The sequence below is a fragment of the Oryctolagus cuniculus genome, chromosome 5 (assembly GCF_051225735.1).
Source record: "Oryctolagus cuniculus isolate XC-2025 breed Fujian yellow rabbit chromosome 5, ASM5122573v1, whole genome shotgun sequence".
NCBI lineage: Eukaryota > Metazoa > Chordata > Mammalia > Lagomorpha > Leporidae > Oryctolagus > Oryctolagus cuniculus.
In genome coordinates, this window is record NC_142871.1 from 24951823 (window position 1) to 24973676 (window position 21854).

At 43.2% G+C, this 21854-nt stretch overlaps 1 protein-coding gene across 2 annotated transcripts; it reads left to right on the plus strand.

Annotated features, from left to right (window-relative positions):
* The first annotated feature begins 1419 nt into the window (after nucleotides 1–1419).
* On the plus strand, nucleotides 1420–21673 carry FUCA2 (alpha-L-fucosidase 2). Of its 2 annotated transcripts, XM_002714776.6 has the most exons (7): nucleotides 1420–1727; nucleotides 5201–5388; nucleotides 9102–9441; nucleotides 10792–11002; nucleotides 11226–11416; nucleotides 19340–19448; nucleotides 21302–21673. In XM_002714776.6, exons 1-7 carry the CDS (start codon nucleotides 1504–1506, stop codon nucleotides 21440–21442), a joined length of 1404 nt encoding a protein of 467 aa, XP_002714822.3. In that variant the 5' UTR covers nucleotides 1420–1503; the 3' UTR covers nucleotides 21443–21673. The 2 variants fall into 2 exon arrangements, with proteins under 2 accessions (XP_002714822.3, XP_089189812.1); XM_089333686.1 differs by lacking the exons at nucleotides 5201–5388; nucleotides 9102–9441.
* Nucleotides 21674–21854: the final 181 nt, after the last annotated feature.

The window sequence follows — 21854 nt, forward strand, 5'->3', positions numbered from 1 at the left end:
ATCAAGTCTGATTTGTGCTCTTAACTGTGATACATGGGAAGGCACCTGACTGACTACCTGATGGGAGAACTGAGTTTGTGAGACGGAAGCTTTCACTGTTGTAAGTTCATGATGATGACAGGATGGGGCCCACTGCTGCACTGTCACCACGGCCATGTCCACTCTCCCTTTGACAGTTCATAGTATCCTTGCCACAGTGAAAAGATGCCTTTTGGACTTATTACACAACCTCTGAGTCGAGAAAATGTCAGCACAAAGTGACGGAGAAGGCCATCTTTTTGCTCAAGTGTGCCCTGGGGTTCAGTGGTCACTGAGGCCCTCGGTCATTCTGGATTTCACAGATTACGGAATAATACCCTGACCTTGCTTTATCATGAACCAGGCCTACTGCAGTTGGTAATTCACATTCGACACATTCCCGGAGGCCTCTGTCCTGGGAAATCATCACAGTAGATAACTAGGGACCTTTGCCGTGGTACTGCAGCCCTGGGAACCCTGGGCGCTACTATAAAAGAAGGCAGTCCCTGCGCCTGTGGGGACAGCAGCCTCTGCAGTGATGGGAAAGTGCAGGCAACAGCTACTCAGGGTTCCTTCCTACTTTGCTCACTCCACATTAGAAGCTTAGTTCACCAGGAACTTCAACACACATGTGAGAACTGCTCCAGGCCAGGTTCTGCTGTCCATGCCGGGACTATAGAAATCAAGGTCAAGATAACTGCTCCAAGAAACTCACAGCCTAGTAGGAAATCAGGTCTGTATCCACCCACCTACAGAACAGTGCGTGGACTCCCGTGTTAGTGGTTGGAGTGCACAGAGGGGAGTGAAGTGGTCTGGAAGTGGGGGTGGAGAGGAGAAGGCCTTGGGCTGGCCCTGGAAGGACAGAGTTTTCTGGAGCGGAGGGGTGGGGATTCTGGCTTTACTCCAAAGCATTTACCAGGCACAAGAGATGAGCTACTGAAGATGTGCTTTGCTCAACCATTCCAAGTTTCTGCCTTCTTTTCCAACGCTGCAGATGTGAGACACATTCATCCCAGCGGGTTCACCAGTCTCAAATCACCTTGGTTTTCTAATGCAGTGCTTTTCAGAGAAGGGTGGAGATGCAGCAGCTTGAGCCATCTAGGCAATGAGTAGAAACGCAGCTTCTTGGTCCCTGACCCACATCTCCCGGATCTGAAACTCCAGGAATTTCACTTGATACAAATCCCACGAAACTTCTGGACATTCACGGAGGCTGAGAGGGATGCAGGCTGCTTTCACACAGCCACGGGGCGGGTGGGTCGCAGGGCCTGCTCCAGGGGGGTGGGCGCCAGTCCCAGGACCCCGACCTCAGCAGCCGCTCGCGGGTAACACGGCCTCCTCAGTCACAGCGGCTGCTGGCCCCGGGCAGCGGCCACTCCCACGCCGGAGGCCTGCTCGGTCAGGTGACAGCGCCCGAGCCTGCTCAGCAGCAGACGCGGAACCAGGGTGCTCGGTGGCACCGGTCCGCCGGCTGCACGCAGGGACATGGGGTCCGCCGAGCGCCCGCGCCGCTCGCTCCCGCCGCTGCTGCTCCTGCTGCTGCTGTCGCCGCCCTCGCCGTGCCCCGCGCGCCGCGCCGCGCGCTTCGACCCGACCTGGGAGTCCCTGGACGCCCGCCCGCTGCCCGCGTGGTTCGACCAGGCCAAGTTCGGCATCTTCATCCACTGGGGCGTGTTCTCCGTGCCCAGCTTCGGGAGCGAGTGGTTCTGGTGAGCGTCCCCCTCTCCCGCGCCCCGGTCCGCTTCACCTGCCCCGGTGGTGACCCCGTGTTTCGCATTTCCGGGTGTCGCGCGTGCGGCTTCTCGTCCTGGCTGCTTGATCGCTGGGTTTTTCTTCCGTGTGACAGCATTTCCGGTCGCACTGCGTGCGGATCTGGCTTCCCAGCGTCTAGATAGTCGCGGATCAAGTGTAGGAGCGTTCAGGGCCTGGCGGCGGATGCCGCTGGACAGTCAGTGGGATGCTAGCCTCGCAGGTGGCGGCCTTATCCGTTTTGTCACAAGGCTGGCCCTCTAAGAACTTTCAATAGATGTCCCAGCATGGTACCCTAAAAAAATAACTCCTTGAAATCAATAGACTCATATAGGAAGATGCTGTACAAAATATCGTGCCTGAGATTTCATCTTGAGCTCTGTGTAAGTGTGCAGTAATCTCTTGAATTGGGAAACATGTGTTTCCTGATTAAATGCTTCCAGTATTAAAGTTCTCCAAGACAGAAATGTTATCAAATGGATACATGTGTGCATGTAAATATACACACATTTGTATGCATGTATACATATATGCATGTATTTGTATATACAAATATAATAGATTCCTAAATAAAATAAGGAAGCAAAAAGTACTTTTTAAAAAAAAATTATATATTTATTTGAAAGTCAAAGTTACAGAGAGAGGAGAGACAGAGAGAATTTCCATCCGCTGGTTCAGTCCCCAGATGTCTGTAATGCCTGGGCTGGGCCAGGCTGAAGCCAGGAAACAGGAACTTCTTCTGGATCTCCCACATGGGTGCAGGAGCCCAAGGAATTGAGCCGTCTTCTGCTGCCTTCTCAGGAACATTAGCACGGAGCTGGATAGGAAGCAGGGCAGCTGGGACTTGCACTGGTGCCCAAATGGGATGCCAGCACTACGGGCAGCAGCTTAACCTGCTATGCCACAGTGCATGCCCCAAGAATATTTATTTTAGTCTACTTTACGATATGTGTATTGTATAGTGTATAATACACAACTAAATCTATATATGATTTAAAGAGTAGATTCAATAGCGTATGAACCAAATATGTATTGCATTAAAATTACACAGTACACTGTACTACTTTCTACAAAAAGCTTGACTTCTTGTAATTAGCCTCCTTTCTTATTAACTTAGTCCAGTTGATGAGAAAGAACTGTGTAAGTTAAGGAGTAATACACGATTTTAAGACAAATTTGTAAAACAGGGGACACTCTCCTTGAGCCGTGTATTACCAAACATATTTACTTCAGGAAGATGTTTAAATGTTTATTTGGGACTAAGCAGCATGTTAAGTTTGTTTCTGAAATGTTTCAGGTTAAGTAGACACATAAATTAGCAGATTCTTCTCTTCCCTAACTTGTATCATATTTTATATTATCATTTTGTTCAACCATGAAGACTACGTAGATACTCATTTGATATCAGAACAGCACTGAAACAGTTCTGAGTTATTTTTGCTGTAGTTAGTGTTTCATTTCCTACAAACACATGGCTGTTTGTTATGACATAAAACAATGAAGAAATGTCTCATACAAAATAAAACCCAGTCTAGAATATACTTCTGTGCACTTATTTATTTACCTATTCACATTTTATTTGAGAGACAGATGGAGAGTGATCTTCCATCTGCTGGTTCACTCACCTAGATGCCCAGAACAGCTAGGAGTTGGCCAGGCCAAAGCCAGGATCCTGTAATTCAATCTGAACTTCTCATATGGGTGGTAGGGATCCAAGTAATTGAACCATCATCTACTGCCTCACAGGGTGCACATGAAAAGGAATGTTGGGTTGGAAGAAGATTCCAACCAGGCATTGTAATATGAGATGGGGTGTCCTGGGTGGTGACCTAACTGGTGCACCACACACCTGACCCCAGAGTTTGTCTCTGATGGTCCTATTAGCTCTGTGGCAGATTCTTTCATTAACTAAGGTTTCCTTTTGTGCCTTTTCTAAACCTCTGCTCCCTACTCCGAATTTGGCTTGGTTGACACTAGAGATGAATGTAGCTGACTATTCTCAATGGCTATTTAAACCCAAGTATAAATGAGGGAGTCTGTAGTATAAGTGCCTCTTTGCATCTTTATTAGTATGAAATTTGAAAAGCAACTATAGCATTGGTAGCAGAGAACGCAAGCAGATAGACCACAACAGGAGGAAACAGAAGTTTCTCTTCTTCCTCAACTTCCTGATTGTCCCATTTCTCCTTGGTAGTTCATAGTAAAAGGTAAAAATATATCATAGATTAGTTATGGAATTTATTCATTTCCAGTTATAAAAAATCTAAATAAAAGGTGTAATAATAGGGGCTTAGTATCTTACATAAGAAATTTAGAGGTAGTTGACTCATTGATGAATTCAAAGATCTAGACTCTTCCTGTCACCCTCAGCCTGTGGGTGTGGCCCTTTGTGGTCACATGCTGGCAGTTAGGCACCATAGCTTCACACAACCTTGCTCAAAAGCAAGAAAACCAATTTCTCTTTTTTTCAAAGGAATCATTCCCCAAATCCCCAAAGTCACCTCCCCTTAATTTCTATTGGCTGAGAAGCTGGGAAAGTGTGGGTCACTTTTGGCCAGACCAGCAGCAGTGCCTGTCACACTTAGATCCTTCAGCGAAGCCTTCCCATTCGGAAGAACCTCTGAATCCTCTCTGGAATGTGCTGGTGGTGAATCAACTCATCCTGTAGGGATCCTCTTATAAAAGGAAGTAGCAATGGGGTAAAGCAAAGGTGGATCAGAATGGAACTTCCACTGGCTTCGTGAGGATAGTGACTGCTGGCTTATGCAAGATGTTCTAGATGTACCTACTATGTGCTGTGATTCAAAAGTGGAGAGTTAAGACAGAACAAGCAGCTGGTTGTTTAGAATGCTCTAGGTTGTGAGCTGGGAAGATTTCACATGGGGATATATATTAAATGAGACGGGAGATTTGGTTCACACAAACTTTTTTTTTTTAATTAAGATTTACTTATTTACTTGAAAGTCAGAGTTACACAGAGAGAGAAGGAGAGACAGAGAGAGAGAGAGAGAGAGAGAGAGAGAGAGAGATCTTCCATCCGCTGGTTCACTCCTCAGTTGGTTGCAACAGCCGGAGCTCTGCCGATCCAAAGCCAGGAGCCAGGAGTTTGTTCCGGGTCTCCCATTCAGGTGCAGGAGCCCAAGGACTTGGGCCATCCTCAACTGCTTTCCCACGCCACACCAGAGAGCTGGATCGGAAGCAGGGCAGCCAGGACTTGAACTGGTGCTCATATGGGATGCCAGCACTGCAGGCAGCAGCTTTATCTACAATGCCACAGCACTGGCCCCATCACATAAGCTTTCTGCAAGGCCAAGTCAAATTGATGGGGGAGTGAGAAAGAATCCGGGTAATATTTGAGTAAGGGGAAAGAGAAACAGGAGCTGGAGCAATTATTTCTCACGCTTGCGTGTGTGCTGCTTCCTTTGTTCCCTAGGTGGTATTGGCAAAAGGAAAAGAGGCCAATGTTTGTGAACTTTATGAAAGATAATTACCCCCCTGATTTTAAATATGAAGATTTTGGACCACTATTTACAGCCAAATTTTTTAATGCCAACCAGTGGGCAGATCTCTTTCAGGCCTCCGGTGCCAAATATGTTGTTTTAACTTCCAAACATCATGAAGGTGAGTAAATACTGTGTGTACAAAAATATACTGAAAATGGTTAGGTAATGTATACTTGGTCTTTTGAGAGAAGAAACCAAAGCAAAGCCATTCAGAGGAAATCAGTTTTCTCTTAGGAGCAACCCTAAGTGGTGACTGACATTTGCTTATAATTTAAGGACCAATGTTCCACTCAAGTTTAATGCATTAAGGAAACAAAGATTATACCCTCCATATATACATGTATTTAACAATGTTTCCAGGATTCAATTAAAGCTATTTAAATTGGGATGTGGGTTGTAGGTGCAACTTTATAATTGGAATTATACACTTTTGTTTCTCTGTAATGCATTCTGTGAGGTTACACTGCCGTAATCTTGCATCATTGCTGACACTGTACTTTTGGTCAGCTCAGCCAAATGGTACAAGTGGTGTATGACTTCCTTGTCAAGAAAGCAACACAGATCACCTAGCAAGAAAAGGATTATGGAATTGTAATGGAGCCCAGAAGTATCAGAGATGTTGGAAGAATATCAAAAAGGAAAAACTGTGGTTTTACATTAATAGGAGAGAATCTATTACCATTATCTATATACATCTAGACATATTACCAGTGTCTATATGACCAAGGAAGCATCAGCACATTGCTATTGTTCCAAATTCATGTGAATTTAATAGTTTCCTTGCATGTCCTCCTTTGTCTTCTTATAAGAAATTTTGCCTCATTGTTTTCTCCAAGGTTGGGAGGGATGGGGGTAGGAGGTGAGAATCCAAACTAAAAGTCTGAGATTATCTTTAGAATATTTTCCCCTTTGGCCATATTCTGATGACTTTGTGATTTTTCTCTTGTAGATGTTTCTCCTGCTGAGATGGATATTTCTAAAGTATATTTGCTTGAGAATATGTTGGTTTCCTAATGCCTAGGAACTTCCCCTAGGTATATGGGCACATGTTACACAATGAGTTTATTAAACAAACAGCCCAACAAAACCCCCTAAAATTGTAGATCAAACTGAAGGGACAGATGATGTAGCCTACATGTATGCATTTTCAAAGAACTATGTTGTCAGGTTTTTTTCATTGCTTATGGAACAAACACTTCTGGAATTAGGAAGGAAGATCACTGTGAATCCACGGTGGTGGAACTGCACTGAAGACACATGTGCTTTTAGCACTACCTGACATTGGGGCCTGTAAAGTTGAAAAACTTTAAGACCTTCAATATCAACACTACTTTGAAACTTAACAGAAACATCTTTGGGATAAGTACAAACTATTTCAGAAATAATTTTAAATGAATCTAGAATGAGTCAATCTTAGACTTGTCCTTGTTTATAAAAGTCTTTCACCAAAAATGTCTCACAAATGTTGACGATCAGATTTTTTTTTTAGATTTTGTTGTAACTGCGATGCTGTACTTTATGACTCTAGGCAGTAACTGAAAGTCTTGAAACTTTTATGATATTTTTTATACGCTTATGTTTATATGTCTCTTAAGAATTTTATATAGAGGCCGGCGCTGTGGCTCACTAGGCTAATTCTCTGCCTTGCGGCGCCGGCACACTGGGTTCTAGTCCCAGTCGGGGCGCCGGATTCTGTCCCGGTTGCCCCTCTTCCAGGCCTGCTCTCTGCTGTGGCCAGGGAGTGCGGTGGAGGATGGCCCAAGTGCTTGGGCCCTGCACCCCATGGGAGACCAGGAGAAGTACCTGGCTCCTGCCATCAGATCAGCGCGGTGCGCCGGCCGCAGCGTGCTGGCTTCAGCGGCCATTGGAGGGTGAACCAATGGCAAAGGAAGACCTTTCTCTCTGTCTCTCTCTCTCACTGTCCACTCTGCCTGTCAAAAAATAAAATAAAATAAATAAAATAAAAAAAGAATTTTATATGGGACAGTCAGAAATCTAAGTGAAAATTCCTGTTAAAATATATTTAATGTACTCATATATTGGTTTACCTTATTTTTCTTTTCTTCTTCTTCTTTTTTTTTTTTTTTTTTAACAGGCAGAGTTAGACAGTGAGAGAGAGAGAGAGAGAGACAGAGAGAAAGGTCTTCCTTCCGTTGGTTCACCCCCCAAATGGCTGCTACAGCTGGCACATCGCGCTGATCCGAAGCCAGGAGCCAGGTGCTTCCTCCTGGTCTCCCATGCGAGTGCAGGGCCCAAGAACTTGGGCCATCCTCCACTGCCTTCCCGGGCCACAGCAGAGAGCTGGCCTGGAAGAGGGGCAACTGGGACAGAATCCGGCGCCCCGACTGGGACTAGAAGCCAGTGTGCTGGCGCCGCAGGTGGAGGATTAGCTAAGTGAGCAGCGGCGCCGGCTGCAGTTTACCTTATTTTTCTGACTCATTTAGTTGGTAGATTATTCACTTCTGGGCAATATATTTTGTATGTTATTTTAGAATTTTAATTTATATTTTATTTATGAGAGAGAGAGAGAGAGAGAGAAAGAAAGGGATTTTCTGCCTGCTAGTTCATTGCTCAAACACCCAGGGCTGGACCAGGCTGAAGCCAGGAACCTTACATAGGTGGCAGGGACCCAGCTCCTTGAGCCATTACCTGCTGCCTCTCAGAATGCACATTAGCAGGACACTGGCTCAGAAGCAGAGCTGAGACTCAAACGCAGGTACTCTGTTATGGAATTAAGGTGTCTCAACTGGCCTCTTAAACTCTATACCAAATGCCCGCCCTAGTTTTTGGCAATTTTAAGAGCAATATCCAAGCTTATGACTTTAGAGTAGGGTAAGATTGCAAATGGTGTGTTTATTTAAAGTGCAGAACCATTGGGAAACAGTGCTAAGACTCACACTATGATAAAATAGGCAACCGTAAAACCAGGGAATAAAATTTGATCTTCAATTTAAAAGACAAATAGGAATCTTGCAGTAGGGTGTCTCAGGTTCTCTGTTACAAATAGGGGTGGTTGTTACTTAGCATGGCATATGTGGAAGATGTGCCCACCTTGGCTGTTGGTTCTTATGGTTCGTTGTTTATTTCGTGCTACACCCTGGGCCAGCAGTGGGCTGAGTAGGTAGGTAGCAGGGAATACTGAGGACATGATGCTAATCCTTAAGGCTCTTGAAGTCTAAAAGGTGAATTATTGAAGATAGATCAGGCTGTGTGGACTTTATGATATATCCTCAAAGTTGCTTTTGAAAACTTCAGCTCTATCTTGTTTAAATGTTCATTTGTTTATTATAAAAGTAAAAATATAGCCTAAATTATTTAGCTTTTTATAAATAATATATAAGTTAAATACAAATATGTACTATGGGGTGCCAGTGTGGCACAGTGGGTCAAACCACTGCTTGCAATGCTGGCATCAATATCAACATGCTTGTTAGAGGCCTGGCTTCTCCACTTTTGATCCAGCTTCCTGCTAATGTGACTGGGAAGGCAACAGAAGTCAGCAGGCTCCTGCCACTTACGTGGGAGGCCTGGATGGACTACCTGGCTCCTTGCTTCAGTCTGGCCAACCTCCAGTTATTGCAGCCATTTGGGGAGTGAACCAGCAGATGAAAGATCTCTCTCTCTTTCTATCATTCTGCCTTTAAAATAAATAAATAGATATTTAAAACATATATATTTATACATATATATTATGAAAAATATTGCTATGAAATATTCATTTTAGAAGCAATTATTTATATATCACAGATACCAACATATTTGTTTTGGTGTTTGCACCAGTGGAACTTTATTCAAAATTGATATTACAAGAAATTTTATTACATTTTTTAGGCTTCACCTTGTGGGGTTCAGAGTATTCGTGGAACTGGAATGCTGTAGATGAGGGGCCGAAGAGGGACATTGTCAGGGAACTTGAAGTGGCCATTAGGAACAGAACTGACTTGCGTTTTGGACTATACTATTCTCTTTTTGAATGGTTTCATCCGCTCTTCTTAGAAGATCAATCTAGTTCATTTCATAAGCAACAATTTCCAGTTTCTAAGATGTTGCCTGAGATCTTTGAGTTAGTGAGCAAGTATCGGCCTGAGGTCCTATGGTCAGATGGAGATGGAGGGGCGCCAGATTCCTACTGGAACAGCACTGGCTTCTTAGCCTGGCTGTATAATGACAGGTGCGTATGCTATCAGATGGCTGTCATTACCTTTGACACTCTTAGCGTGTATGACTATTTATAACATTCTGATTCCCTTGCTTCTCAAATTACTTCCTTTTGGGCTCATTGGCAATATGTGGGGAAGAAATAATTGTAAATAAGGATTGTTAGGCATATCAGTATTCTCAACATTATCAAGAATAAATAAATAAGGAGTCAAATAGAACTCAAATTCACAGGATCATGGATTTTGAAGGTGTTCACTCTGTGAGTTTTCCTTTTCATCTCTTACTCTGGTTTCCTGTGGTCCCTGTTCTGGGACAACTGTTCATGCATCATTGTTTCTCACGACGAGCTTTCACATTCCTCTAATTGCTTTTACCCTCGGATAACTTTTGCTGCCCGGTCACTATTGCCCTGCTTGTCTCCTCTTTTCCTTCAGCATCAGCATTCTAACTTCTTCTGATTGCTTCCTCCGGCTTCCTAGCGCATTCAAGGTTGCCCCAAGAGAACAGAGATTTCTGACTGAGCTCCTCCACCAGGCTGGAACTGTAAGGACCATGTTTACATTGCTAACTAGAAAGCACTTGGTATGGTGCTGTGAAGCCAGGTAGCTGTCTACTTGTGCTTCCTGGGGCCCACAAAAACCACAAACACAAGTATTCTGGAGAAGTCTTAACACTGAAGACAGCAATGTGTCCATGTACTTCTTCCAAAGAAAAAGACGAGGACCCATTCACTTACCTCTGTGAATCAAAATGTCCCCTCTAAGTGGAATGGGGTCCCCTTGACTGTACCATCTACTATGATGAGTAATGTTGTATGGCTTTCTCACATGATATCAGCACTCATTTTTTCGTTTAGATCCTTCAAAAGTGAGCACAACTGGAAAAGAAAGGGGAAGGCTAAAATATATGTGCAAGATTGTTCAGTTATTGTAGAGAAAAATATTTTTGGTATAAATTCCGTTTTGGCAATTATTTTGAATATGGGGGCTTCAAATATTAGTATTTTACCACTCTTTATATTAGTATTTTATATTAGTGTTTTACCATTCTTTTAAGTGTGGTAAATTCTGGGTACTGAGCTAAGGAATTTATTTCAATTAATTTTTTCTAATAATAGGCCAGAAAATGTATTATTCAGTGGAGCTGGGTAATTAGCTCTAAGTCTGAAAGCTAGAAAGTGACAGAACCAGGACTCCATTTGACTCAGTTCTTGGTGGCTTCAAAACCGTGGGCTTTCTACCATGTTGTGCTATGGTAATTTTTCAGGAGTGGACTTTAGTTAGCCCTCTTTTCGGTAACGTTTTCCTTTTGTGTAAAAATCTTACCTTCCTTGTTTTAAAAATTGTCCTTTTCATTTCAGCCCAGTTCGGGACACAGTGGTCACCAATGATCGTTGGGGAGCTGGTAGCATCTGTAAGCATGGTGGCTACTATACCTGCAGTGATCGTTACAACCCAGGACATCTTTTGCCACATAAATGGGAAAACTGTATGACAATAGACAAATTTTCCTGGGGCTATAGGAGGAATGCTAGAATCAGTGACTATCTTACAATTGAAGAATTGGTGAAGGTACAGTGAACTATCTGGTGGTAATTATCGTAATAGTCTTGGTGAGATTGTGTTGGAATTATTTCTTCTGACTTGTCTAGCCCACTGGCCTAAAAACACAGGGCTCTATTCCATCCTCAGTGTTTCTCCTTCTAGGTATTGACCGTGTATGAGTATATACATAAAATGCATTAACACGTTGAAAGTGGAATTGCGTATCTAAGAATGTTTATTTGCATTTTAGCAACTTGTAGAAACAGTTTCATGTGGAGGAAATCTCTTGATGAATATTGGGCCTACACTAGATGGCACCATCTCCGCAATTTTTGAGGAGCGATTAAGGCAAATGGGGGCCTGGCTGAAGGTCAATGGGGAAGCCATCTACGACAGCCACACCTGGCGATCCCAGAATGACACCATCACCCCAAATGTGTGGTAGGTCATTCTTCTTACCATGTCCTGTTGGATAGAGGGAGGCATTTAAGCATTCTCAGAGCAATAATGAAGAGTAAGATAAAAAGAAAAATTGGATGAATGCCAACCTATACAAAGCACTTTCCAAACTTCATTTACTTCCCCCCCCCCCAAAAAAAAAGGGAAGATGAAAGACGAAATTAGCAGGTTTTTGAACATATATGGGTTATCAAATTGAGCTTAAGTAATTTCTAGTTATTTCTAAGCACTGATAAACTTTAGCTAAAAGTAGCCAGTTCTTACAGACATTTTATGTCATTCAGATAATTGAAAAGTGATAGGCCACGGCTCAGTAGGCTAATCCTCTGCCTTGTGGTGCCGGCACACCGGGTTCTAGTCCCTGTTGGGGCCCAGATTCTGTCCCGGTTGCCCCTCTTCCAGGCCAGCTCTCTGCTGTGGCCCGGGAGTACAGTGGAGGATGGCCCAAGTGCTTGGGCCCTGCACCCCATGGGAGACCAGGAGAAGCAGCTGGCTCCTGCCTTCGGATCAGCGCGGTGTGCTGGCCGCAGCACGCTGGCCTCAGTGGCCATTGGAGGGTGAACCAACGGCAACGGAAGATCTTTCTGTCTGTCTCTCTTTCTCTCACTGTCCACTCTGCCTGTCAAAAAAAAAAAAAAAAAAGTGATAAGTGGTTGATCTAAATTCAGTTCAATAAACTCTACCTTTTGCAGATGTCACACCCATCAAATTAGCAATCAGGAGTCACCCAAGGGCATAGAAAAATATTAGGTTAAAAATTAGTCCAAAATACAGAATTGTGGAGAGATGACTAAATAGGAAGCACCAGGAATCTGTCTCCCAAGCTGGACACGAATTGCACTGGTAGAATGTGTCTGATGTCCAATAAGCACAAGAAAAGATAGTCAACATCGCTAATCATCAGGGAAATAAAAATCAACGGTACAGAGATATTGCTTGATATTCAACAGAATGGCTACTAAGAAAAAAAGAAAATAACAAGTGTTGGTGAGGATGTAGTGATTTAGAACATTTGTGCACTGTTGGTGGGAATGTGACTGGTAGAGCTATTGTGGAAAGCGGCATGGCAGTTCCTCAAACAATTGAAAGTAGAATCACTGTGTGATCCAGCAATCATGCTTCTGGCGTCTACCCAAAAGAATGAAAACAAGGTGTCAAAAAGATGTCTGTATACACATGCACACAGCAGCATTATTCACAGTAGCCAAAATGTAGTGTCCATTGATGGGTGAATGGATAAGCAAAATGCTGTACGAGGCTACTTCAAAAAGTTCTCGGTAAAGGAAATTAAAAAATAAATTTATTTGGATGCAGAATTTTGAAATCCATGCATACAAGGGGTCTTCAAAAGTGTTGTGAAAAATATACAGAAAAACTATGCATGGATTTCAATTTTTTTTTTCAGTAAAATCAACTTCTTCTATTCCATTTTCCCATGCACTGTTTGAAATACCATTGTACTGGAACATTATTCAATCTTGAAAAGGAAGGCAATTCTGAAATATGTTACAATCTACATGAACTTTCAGGACATTATACTAAGCTAGTCACACAAAGACATACAATATGCTTTTTTTTTTTTTTTTTTTTTTTTTTTGACAGGCAGAGTGGATAGTGAGAGAGAGAGACAGAGAGAAAGGTCTTCCTTTTTGCCGTTGGTTCACCCTCCAATGGCCGCCACGGCTGGCACGCTATGGCCAGCGCACCATGCTGATCCGAAGGCAGGAGCCAGGTGCTTCTCCTGGTCTCCCATGCGGGTGCAGGGCCCAAGCACTTGGGCCATCCTCCACTGCACTCCCTGGCCACAGCAGAGAGCTGGCCTGGAAGAGGGGCAACCGGGAAAGAATCCGGCGCCCCGATCAGGACTAGAACCCGGTGTGCCAGCGCCGCAAGGCGGAGGATTAGCCTATTGAGCCGCGGCGCCGGCCACAATATGCTTCTACCTACATGAGGTACCTAGTCAGCATCATGGGGACAGAATGTAGACTGGTGATTGCCAGGAGCTGAGGGGAGGACAGAATGGAGAATTGTTACTTAATGGATATGGAATTTCAGTCTCACAAGGTGAAGAGAATTATGGAGATGATTGCATAGCATTATGAATTTATTTATTTATTTTTAAAGATTTATTTATTTATTTGAAAGGCAGAGTTACAGAGAGGCAGAGGCAGAGAGAGAGTGAAGTCTTCCATCTGTTGTTTCTTTTTTATTTTTAAATTTTTTTTGCCAGGCAGAGTTAGTGAGAGAGAGAGACAGAGAGAGTTATAGATAGTGAGAGAGAGACAGAGAGAAAGGTTTTCCTTCCATTGGTTCACTCCCCTAATGGCCGACATGGCCTGTGCTGCGCCAATCCAAAGCCAGGAGTCAGGTGCTTTCTCCTGGTCTCCCATGTGGGTGCAGGGGCCCAAGCACTTGGGCCATCCTCCACTGCCTTCCCAGGCCACAGCAGAGAGTTGCTGGAAAAGGAGTAACCGGGACTAGAACCCGGGGTGCCAGCGCCATAGGCGGAGTATTAGCCAAGTGAGCCACAGTGCTGGCCTATCTATTGTTTCATTCCCCAGATGGCCACAATGGCTGGAGCTGAGCCAGTCTGAAGCCAGGAGCCAGGAGCTTCTTCTAGGTCTCCCACATGAAGGCAGGGGTCCAAGGACTTGGATCATCCTCTACCTGCTTTCCCAGGGTATAGGAGAGAGCTGGATAGGAAGTGGAGCAGCCAGGACTTAACTGGCACCCATATGGGATGCTGGCACTGCAGGCAGCAGTTTTACCTGCTAAACCACAGCGCCAGCTCCATGAATGTATTTAATACTACTGAACTGTATATTTAAAAATAGTTAAGATGGTAAATTGTATGGTACGTATATCACACCAAAATAAAATAATTAGAAGAAGTCAGCCCAAAATAACAGCATTTAAAAACTTATTTAAGGGGCTGGCACCGTGGCTCACTTGGTTAATCCTCCGCCTGCGGTGCCGGCATCCCATATGAACACTGGGTTCTAGGCCTGTTTGCTCCTCTTCCAATCCAGCTCTCTGCTGTGGCCTGGGAAGGCAGTGGAGGATGGCCCAAGTGCTTGGGCCCCTGCACCTGCATGGGAGACCAGGAGGAAGCACCTGGCTCCTGGCTTCTGATCGGTGCAGTTGCCGGCTGTGGCTGCCATTTGGGGAGTGAACCAACGGAAGGAAGACCTTTCTCTCTCTCACTGTCTGTAACTCTACCTGTCAAATAAAAAAAAAAAAAACTTATTTAAAAAAATTTATTCATACTACTATAATAAATCTCCACCTAGAATTTCTGTACATTATCTTGTTTTCTTTACTACTTCTTTAAAAGTCCTGCTTTGGATCAGTTGTTTGGCACAGCTGTTAAATCACTGCTTAAGTTGCCCTCATCTCATGCTGGGGTGTCTGCTTTGATTATCCCTTTGACTTCTGACTCCAGCATTAACATTCCTGCTAATGTGCTCCCTGGGAGGCAGCAGCTGAGGGCTCAGCTACTTGGGTCACTGCCATCCATGTGGGAGAGTTGAATGGAAGTCTAGGCTCCTAGCTTTAGGCTGGCCTAGCTGTGGCTGTTGTAGGCATTTGGGAAGTGATACAGCAGATGGAAGATCCTCTCTCTCTCTCTCTCTCTCTCTGCTTTTCAGATAAAATGAAAATAAGTAAAAATAAAGTTAAAAAGAGAAAGTTCTCTTACATTAAAAAAAAAAAACATGAAAAACTCTTGCCTTAAGCTTTGAGATTGGTAAGGTTCAGTGTTCCAATGTGTACCTGAATTAGAATGCAAATCTGATGGTTTCTGATGTGAGGTTTTAATGATATAAATAAGGGTAATATTAATGAAGCTTTCAAAATTTACTTTGTGTCATTACCTAAACGAGTACTGCCTGATCAAATGTAATTCAGGAGATTAAGGAATATTCTCCATTCTTACTTGACTTATGGCTTAAACCATATTGTGAACTTTTTAAAGAAAATAAAGGCAATCTAGACAGAAACAAATAATTTCAGAATTATTTTATTAATTTATTGAACTTTAGAAAATTATTTATTTTAACGAGAGTAAACTTCCACTTTCTGGTGTACTTCTCAAATGCCTGCAACAGCTGGAGCTGAGCCTGAAGCTTGGAACTCCAAATGGGTCTCCCACATGGGGGCAGGGACCCAGCTGCTTAAGTCATCACTTCTGCTGCCCATGGTGTGCATTAGAAGGAGACTGGAATCGGAAGTGGAGGTGGGACTCAAACCCAGGCTATGGAAAGCAGGTGGCCCAAGTGGTGTGTTCACTGTTACACCTAGCACCTGCCTTAGTTGTAGAACTTTAGCACACTAGATGTGGAAGAAGCCATAATGAGTAGTCAGTACCAATCTCTTATGTAACAGTTTGAATCCAGTTTTGCAATGTTTCCGTACTTCTTCTTCTTTTTTTTTTTTTTTTTTTTTTTTTGGACAGGCAGATTGGACAGTGAGAGAGAGAGACAGAGAGAAAGAAGGTCTTCCTTTTTTCCGTTGGTTCACCCCACAATGGCCTTTACAGCCGGCACACCGCGCTGATCCGAAGTCAGGAGCCAGGTGCTTCTCCTGGTCTCCCATGCGGGTGCAGGGCCCAAGCACTTGGGCCATCCTCCACTGCCTTCCCGGGCCACAGCAGAGAGCTGGACTGGAAGAGGAGCAACCGGGACAGAATCCGGCGCCCGGACCAGGACTAGAACCCGGTGTGCCGGCGCTGCAGGCGGAGGATTAGCCTATTGAGCTATGGCGGCGCCGGCGTTTCCGTACTTCTATTTGTATTTGAACTCAAGAGTGTCTGATCTGGGACTTCCAAATAATTATCATAAACACTATTCTATTAATGTGTATTTCAGTAAAGGTAAAAGGCATAGTATTTAAAGTGGCCTGTCAAGCTGGGTGTCTGGCTGCACCACCTACCTTCCTGCCGTGAGTGTCCTGGCTGTCCCTCCCCACTCTAGGGGCTGTCTTCCTCCAAAGGTTCACCTAGCTGCTTCCTCTCCTGCTTACAGTCATCCCAGGTCAATCTTTTGCAGTTTTAGCCCTGGCTCACAATCTCCGTCCCCAGAACTACTTTTAATGTAATTCTTAGTGATTTTTCTATCTCTAGTCATAGTTCTTCTAATTTGCTCTTCTGCGTCTCTTTAGGGACCTTGTCCACTGTACCCTTTGCCTCCCTTTCCTTCCATGATCCCAGTTTGGAGCATTCTACTAACTACCACTGTTCAGATTTCAGCTCACTGCACAGAGCAGCTTAGCTTCCAAGGGGATCTATAATCCAATGATCATATCCTCAGTAAGCCCATCCCCCTTTCCTTGTGCCTAGCCCCTCCCATGTCTTCCTTCTCCCTTGTCCAGGCCAGGTTCTGTGGCCCACCACTGTAACTGATCCTTTGCATATACCCTCAAATCCTTAACCCTCACTCCCTCTGTCATTCTCATCTGACACAGTATCAACCTTGATTAAATTCAGCTCTACTTGTTCCAGGCCTGCTTGTTGTCAGCTAGTTGTGACCAGTAACACACAGACACAATGTCAGATTATCTCCCTCTTGGCTTTAAGGCCAACCCTTGTGTTCTGGATCCCATCCCAAATCACGGACTCAAGGATTCTTAAAACAATTATGTCCTTCCCCTCATCACCTTCCATCTCCTCATTTGCTGCTTCCCCAGCACCATAAAAACATGTGAGTCCTTTCATCTTAAAAAAAAAAAAAGTACTCTTGACCTACTTGTTTCCAGCTACGTTTCCATTTCTCACCTTTACATTATAGAAAAACATCTTAAAAAATTGTTTTTATTTGCTTCTCCAATCTCTGCTCCAGCTTTTCTCTTGAACCCACACTAATCAGGCTTCTAGAGCCCCAGACTCCACACAATTGCTATGATCAAGGTCCATAATAACTTTTACCTCGCCAAATCCCAGTTCTTGTGTGTTTTTTTTTTAAAGCTTTATTTATTTGAAAATCAGTTACACAAAGAGAGGAACACACACACACACACACAGAGCGAGCTCACCTCTATCTGCTGGTTCACTCTCCAGATGGCTGCAATGGCTGGGAATGAGCCAGGCGGAAGCCAAGAGATTCATCCCTCCCACGTGGGTGGCAGGGGCCCAAACACATGGGCCATCTTCTGCTGCTTTCCCCAGGCCATTAGCAGGGAGCTGGATTGGAAGTAGAGCTGCTGGGACATGATGGGATGCTGCCCCTATGGGATGCTGAAGTCGCAGGCAGTGTTACTCAGTACACCACAACTCTGGCCCCCAGTTCTCATTTTCTGAACTTGACAGCGTCTGCCTCAGTTGATTGCCAAGTCCTGGTTCTCATCATACCTGTTGGCTGCTCCTTAGCATCATTTCTTGATTCTACCCAGTTTTCTTTAAAAATGTTGCTAGAAACTAGTTCCACTTGCAAGCTATCTCTCCCCACATCTTCCCCATCTTAGTTATGGTGTCTTTATTCTTTCAGGTGGTTACTAAGTCAAGAACCCTGGAGCCCTTAACTTCCCTTTTATCTCCACAAAGCATCTGTCGGCAGAGACCATCATCTCTGTCTTTGAAATACAGCCAGAATCTGGGTCACTTCTTATCCTCTGTGTGGCTGCCCACATCCTTTTGTTCTCCCCTTGTGCTAGGATTATTTCAGTAGTTTCTTGACTGATATCTGTTTAATCTATTCTCCCCAAAGCAATCAGAGTAAACTTAAAAAATAAGTCAATTATGCCATCACCATGCTCCCATTCCTCCAATGGTTTCCAGGAGAGAAAAAGCCGAGGACTTAGAGAGGTTTGCAGAGCCTATCGACTTGGGCTCTGCTGTCTGACCTTCCCTGCTCTCATTCTCCTCGCCCTCCCTCTCCCCAGCACCCTGGCCTCCTGCTGTTATCTCCGAAGGCCAAGTACACTCTTGCATAGGTCCACCTGCACTTGCTATTCATTTTGCCTGGAAGGCTCCCCCTTGTTTCTCAGGTCTCCTCAATGTTGCCTCCCCAGAGAGGTTTTCCCAGATTATTCTAAACAACTCCTGCCCTATATTTGCCTGGCTTCATTTTTCCCCATAGCATGTCATCATCATCTGACAAGTGTTTGTTCACTCTAATTTCTCCCACCAGAGTGGAAGCTCCATGAGGACAGAAACTTTATTCAATGCTGTACCTCTGGCCCTAAATCAGTGACTAGAATTCTAAGATTTCAATAAACATGGTTGAGTCATTGAGTAAATGAATGCTGTTTCGTTTACTGCATACTTCTTTTATCTTTCCCTTTGTTCTCATTCATCCTTTAGTCTAGATTCGAAGCCATTCTCTTGGAGAAACTTCTTTCTGATGATTTCATCTGAAAAGATCCCTTTGTTATAATTTCTCAGTTTCCTTTTCTTTTACAGTGTATATCAAAACTCATATTATTTGTGTGATTATTTGATGAGTGTTTTCTTATTCTAGTATAAGCTCCATAAGGACAAGAACTACGCATGTTTTGTTTTTCTGTTGTATCCCTAACACTAGCACATTGCTGGCCTGAGTGTTGACTTGCGCATAGGTGTGGAATGGTTAATGTAAAGATTTGAATCAGCAGGTGGAAAGCTGTCAGCCTTTGTATCCTACCATCCTACATAACCTCAACTCCCCTTTCAGTCCCATGAGAGCAATCTGATAAGTAGAAATTCCACTCCAAAAAATGTTTCTTTTCCAAGAACTTACTTTTTATGTTGGAGGAATGAGAGGAGATTCTTTCTGTACCACCAAGGACTATTTTTCCTTTACTTCTACTAATAGATATTGGTAAATATTATTACATGGAAGTATCTCCTTTAAATAATTCCAGATCTGATTCATAAATAACAAGAAATATGGGCTGTAACCTGTTATCATTCTTTTTATTTTTTCTCTTAATCAGGTACACATCTAAGCCTAAACAAAACTTGGTCTATGCTATTTTTCTTGAGTGGCCTACCTCAGGATTGCTGATTCTTGGCCAACCCAATGCTACTCTGGGGGCAACAAAGGTAAAAGGGGATTTCTTTCTCTATTGTTTCTTTAAATTGCCTGCCAAGGGGGCCGGTGTTGGGTGCAGTAAACCACCACTTCCAAAACTGACATCCCATAACGGCACTGGTTCCAGTCCTGGCTGCTCTACTTCCAATTCAGCTTCTGACATGCCTGTTAATGAGGAAGAAAAAGGCCCACCCGGGGCCTCTGCATCCATATGAGAGACTTGGATGGAGCTTCAGGCCCCTGGCTTTGGCCTGGCCCAGCTCTGGATATTGTGGCCATTTGGGAGAGTGAACCAGTGGGTAGAAGATCTATTTATCTGTCTCTGCCAATCTCTCTATAACTCTGCCTTTCAAATAAGAAACATTTTTTAAAAAAATCACTGACTAAAATATCCTGATTAAAATATCCTAGTTTTATATGTGTTCCTCTCATACCTCCTAAGAGTAATTTTAGAATGAGAGCTTCATCAATAGCAAATGTTTGATCAAAACCTATGAAAATGTTCATAAGAAAACTAAACTTATAAAACAGCAACATTTTCTCCATGTATGTCAATATAAAATATATTTATTATTCTTCATAGTCATCCTGTGTTCAAGTTCACTGCATGCATCCAGAATGATTCCTTTCATAAACTGGAATTCAGGACACATCTGAATAGATGTCATGACTCTACTAAAATATTTTAGTAAATTTTTTTAAAGATTTATTTATTTATTTGAAAGGCAGAGTGATGGAGAGAGAGGGAGTGACAAAGAGAAACAGAGGGAGATCTTCCATCTGCTGGTTCATACCACAAATGGCTACAATAGCTGGGACTGGGCCAGCCAGAAGTCGGGAACCAGGAACTCCATCAGTCTCCCACAAGGGCGGCAGAGACTCAAGTACTTGAGTCAACATCTGCTGCTTCCCAGGCGCATTAGTAGAGAGCTGGACTGGGAAACGGAGCAGCTGGGACTCCAATATGAGATGTCAGTGTTTCAAGCAGCAGCTTAACGTGCTAAACTACAATACTTGCCCCCCTACTACAATATTTTAATCTGACTGTTGTAACCACCAAGTCTGACATTGAGTTCATTTTGATATGTTCCATAGCATATTCTTTAAGAAATTGATAATCCTTTGCATGGAGATGAATTGTCCAAATGGTGCCCTTTTATCATCTTTCAACATTTCATTTCTAACACTTGTGGTTGATCAGGCAGAAAGAAGGTTGAGTTCACATCTAATCAGAAATGACAGCTTAGTAGCCTGGATATGACATTGATTATATTTTTCTTTTATCCATGTTATTTTTGCTACCTATTAATATCACTATTTAAAAGTTTTTTTAATTACCTGATGAGCAATGTTTTATGGTTCAAAATAACTCTAGAATATGTATAGAATGACTTACTTGAATTCACTTAGAATAATCAAGACTAAGAATATAATTACAGCAAAAATTGATTAACTTGTATTGATGATTTGAGCTTATTGGAAGATTGAGTGAGGAACATTAAGTAGCTGAATAAGACATGGGACACTTTCTCCAAACATTCTGTGTTAAGAACTGGGCAGTTCCAGTTCACTGTCTACTTTTCAGTATTTTCTTCACTCTGACAATCCATTGAAAGTTGACAATTTTCCCCCAACCTTTGCACACTTTTATTTCCTTCTTGAGAGTAATACAGAAAGCAAGAGATGTAGTCACTCAATTGGATCAATAGTTAAAACATTTGGTAAACCACTAAATAAAGGTAAAAATGAATACCCTAAATACAGCCCTTTTTGAAAACAAATACCAATCACTCCTTCCCAATAGAACATGGGTGAGTCAAAGAGATACATTTGGAGACATGGGTATTTATGTTCTTTATTTCAGATAAAACTACTGGGACATGGACAACCACTTAACTGGATTTCTTCGGAGCAAAAGGGCATTACAGTAGAATTGCCACAGCTGACAGTTCATCAGATGCCCTGTAAATGGGGCTGGACCCTGGCACTGACGAATGTGATCTAATGTGCAGCAGAGAGGCCTGTGCTGCAGTTACCTCTAAGACTAGGAAACATAAGCTTTCTATAATTTTATCTGATGGAGATAGCAAATGTAAAATTGGTAGAGAAAAATCAAGTAATTGCTTTGGCAATTTAGCCCCTTTTCCTTCTGTCTCCCTAAATTCCTTCCTAAACTACTCATACAACCATTTTAACTTTTCAGTGTATTTTGTCATTAAAGTCTCTTCACACTGAATGTGTTTCCAAGAGCGACTCAGAGGGAGACTTTGTTTTAGAGTATCTAGGGATTCATGGTGTTATGGACAGAATTGTGTCCTTCCCAGACTCTTACTTTGAAACCCTGACCCCCAGTGTGAGTGTCTTTAGAAATAGGACCTTTTAGAAGTAATTAAGGCTAGCCCTTTTGCCTCCGGACT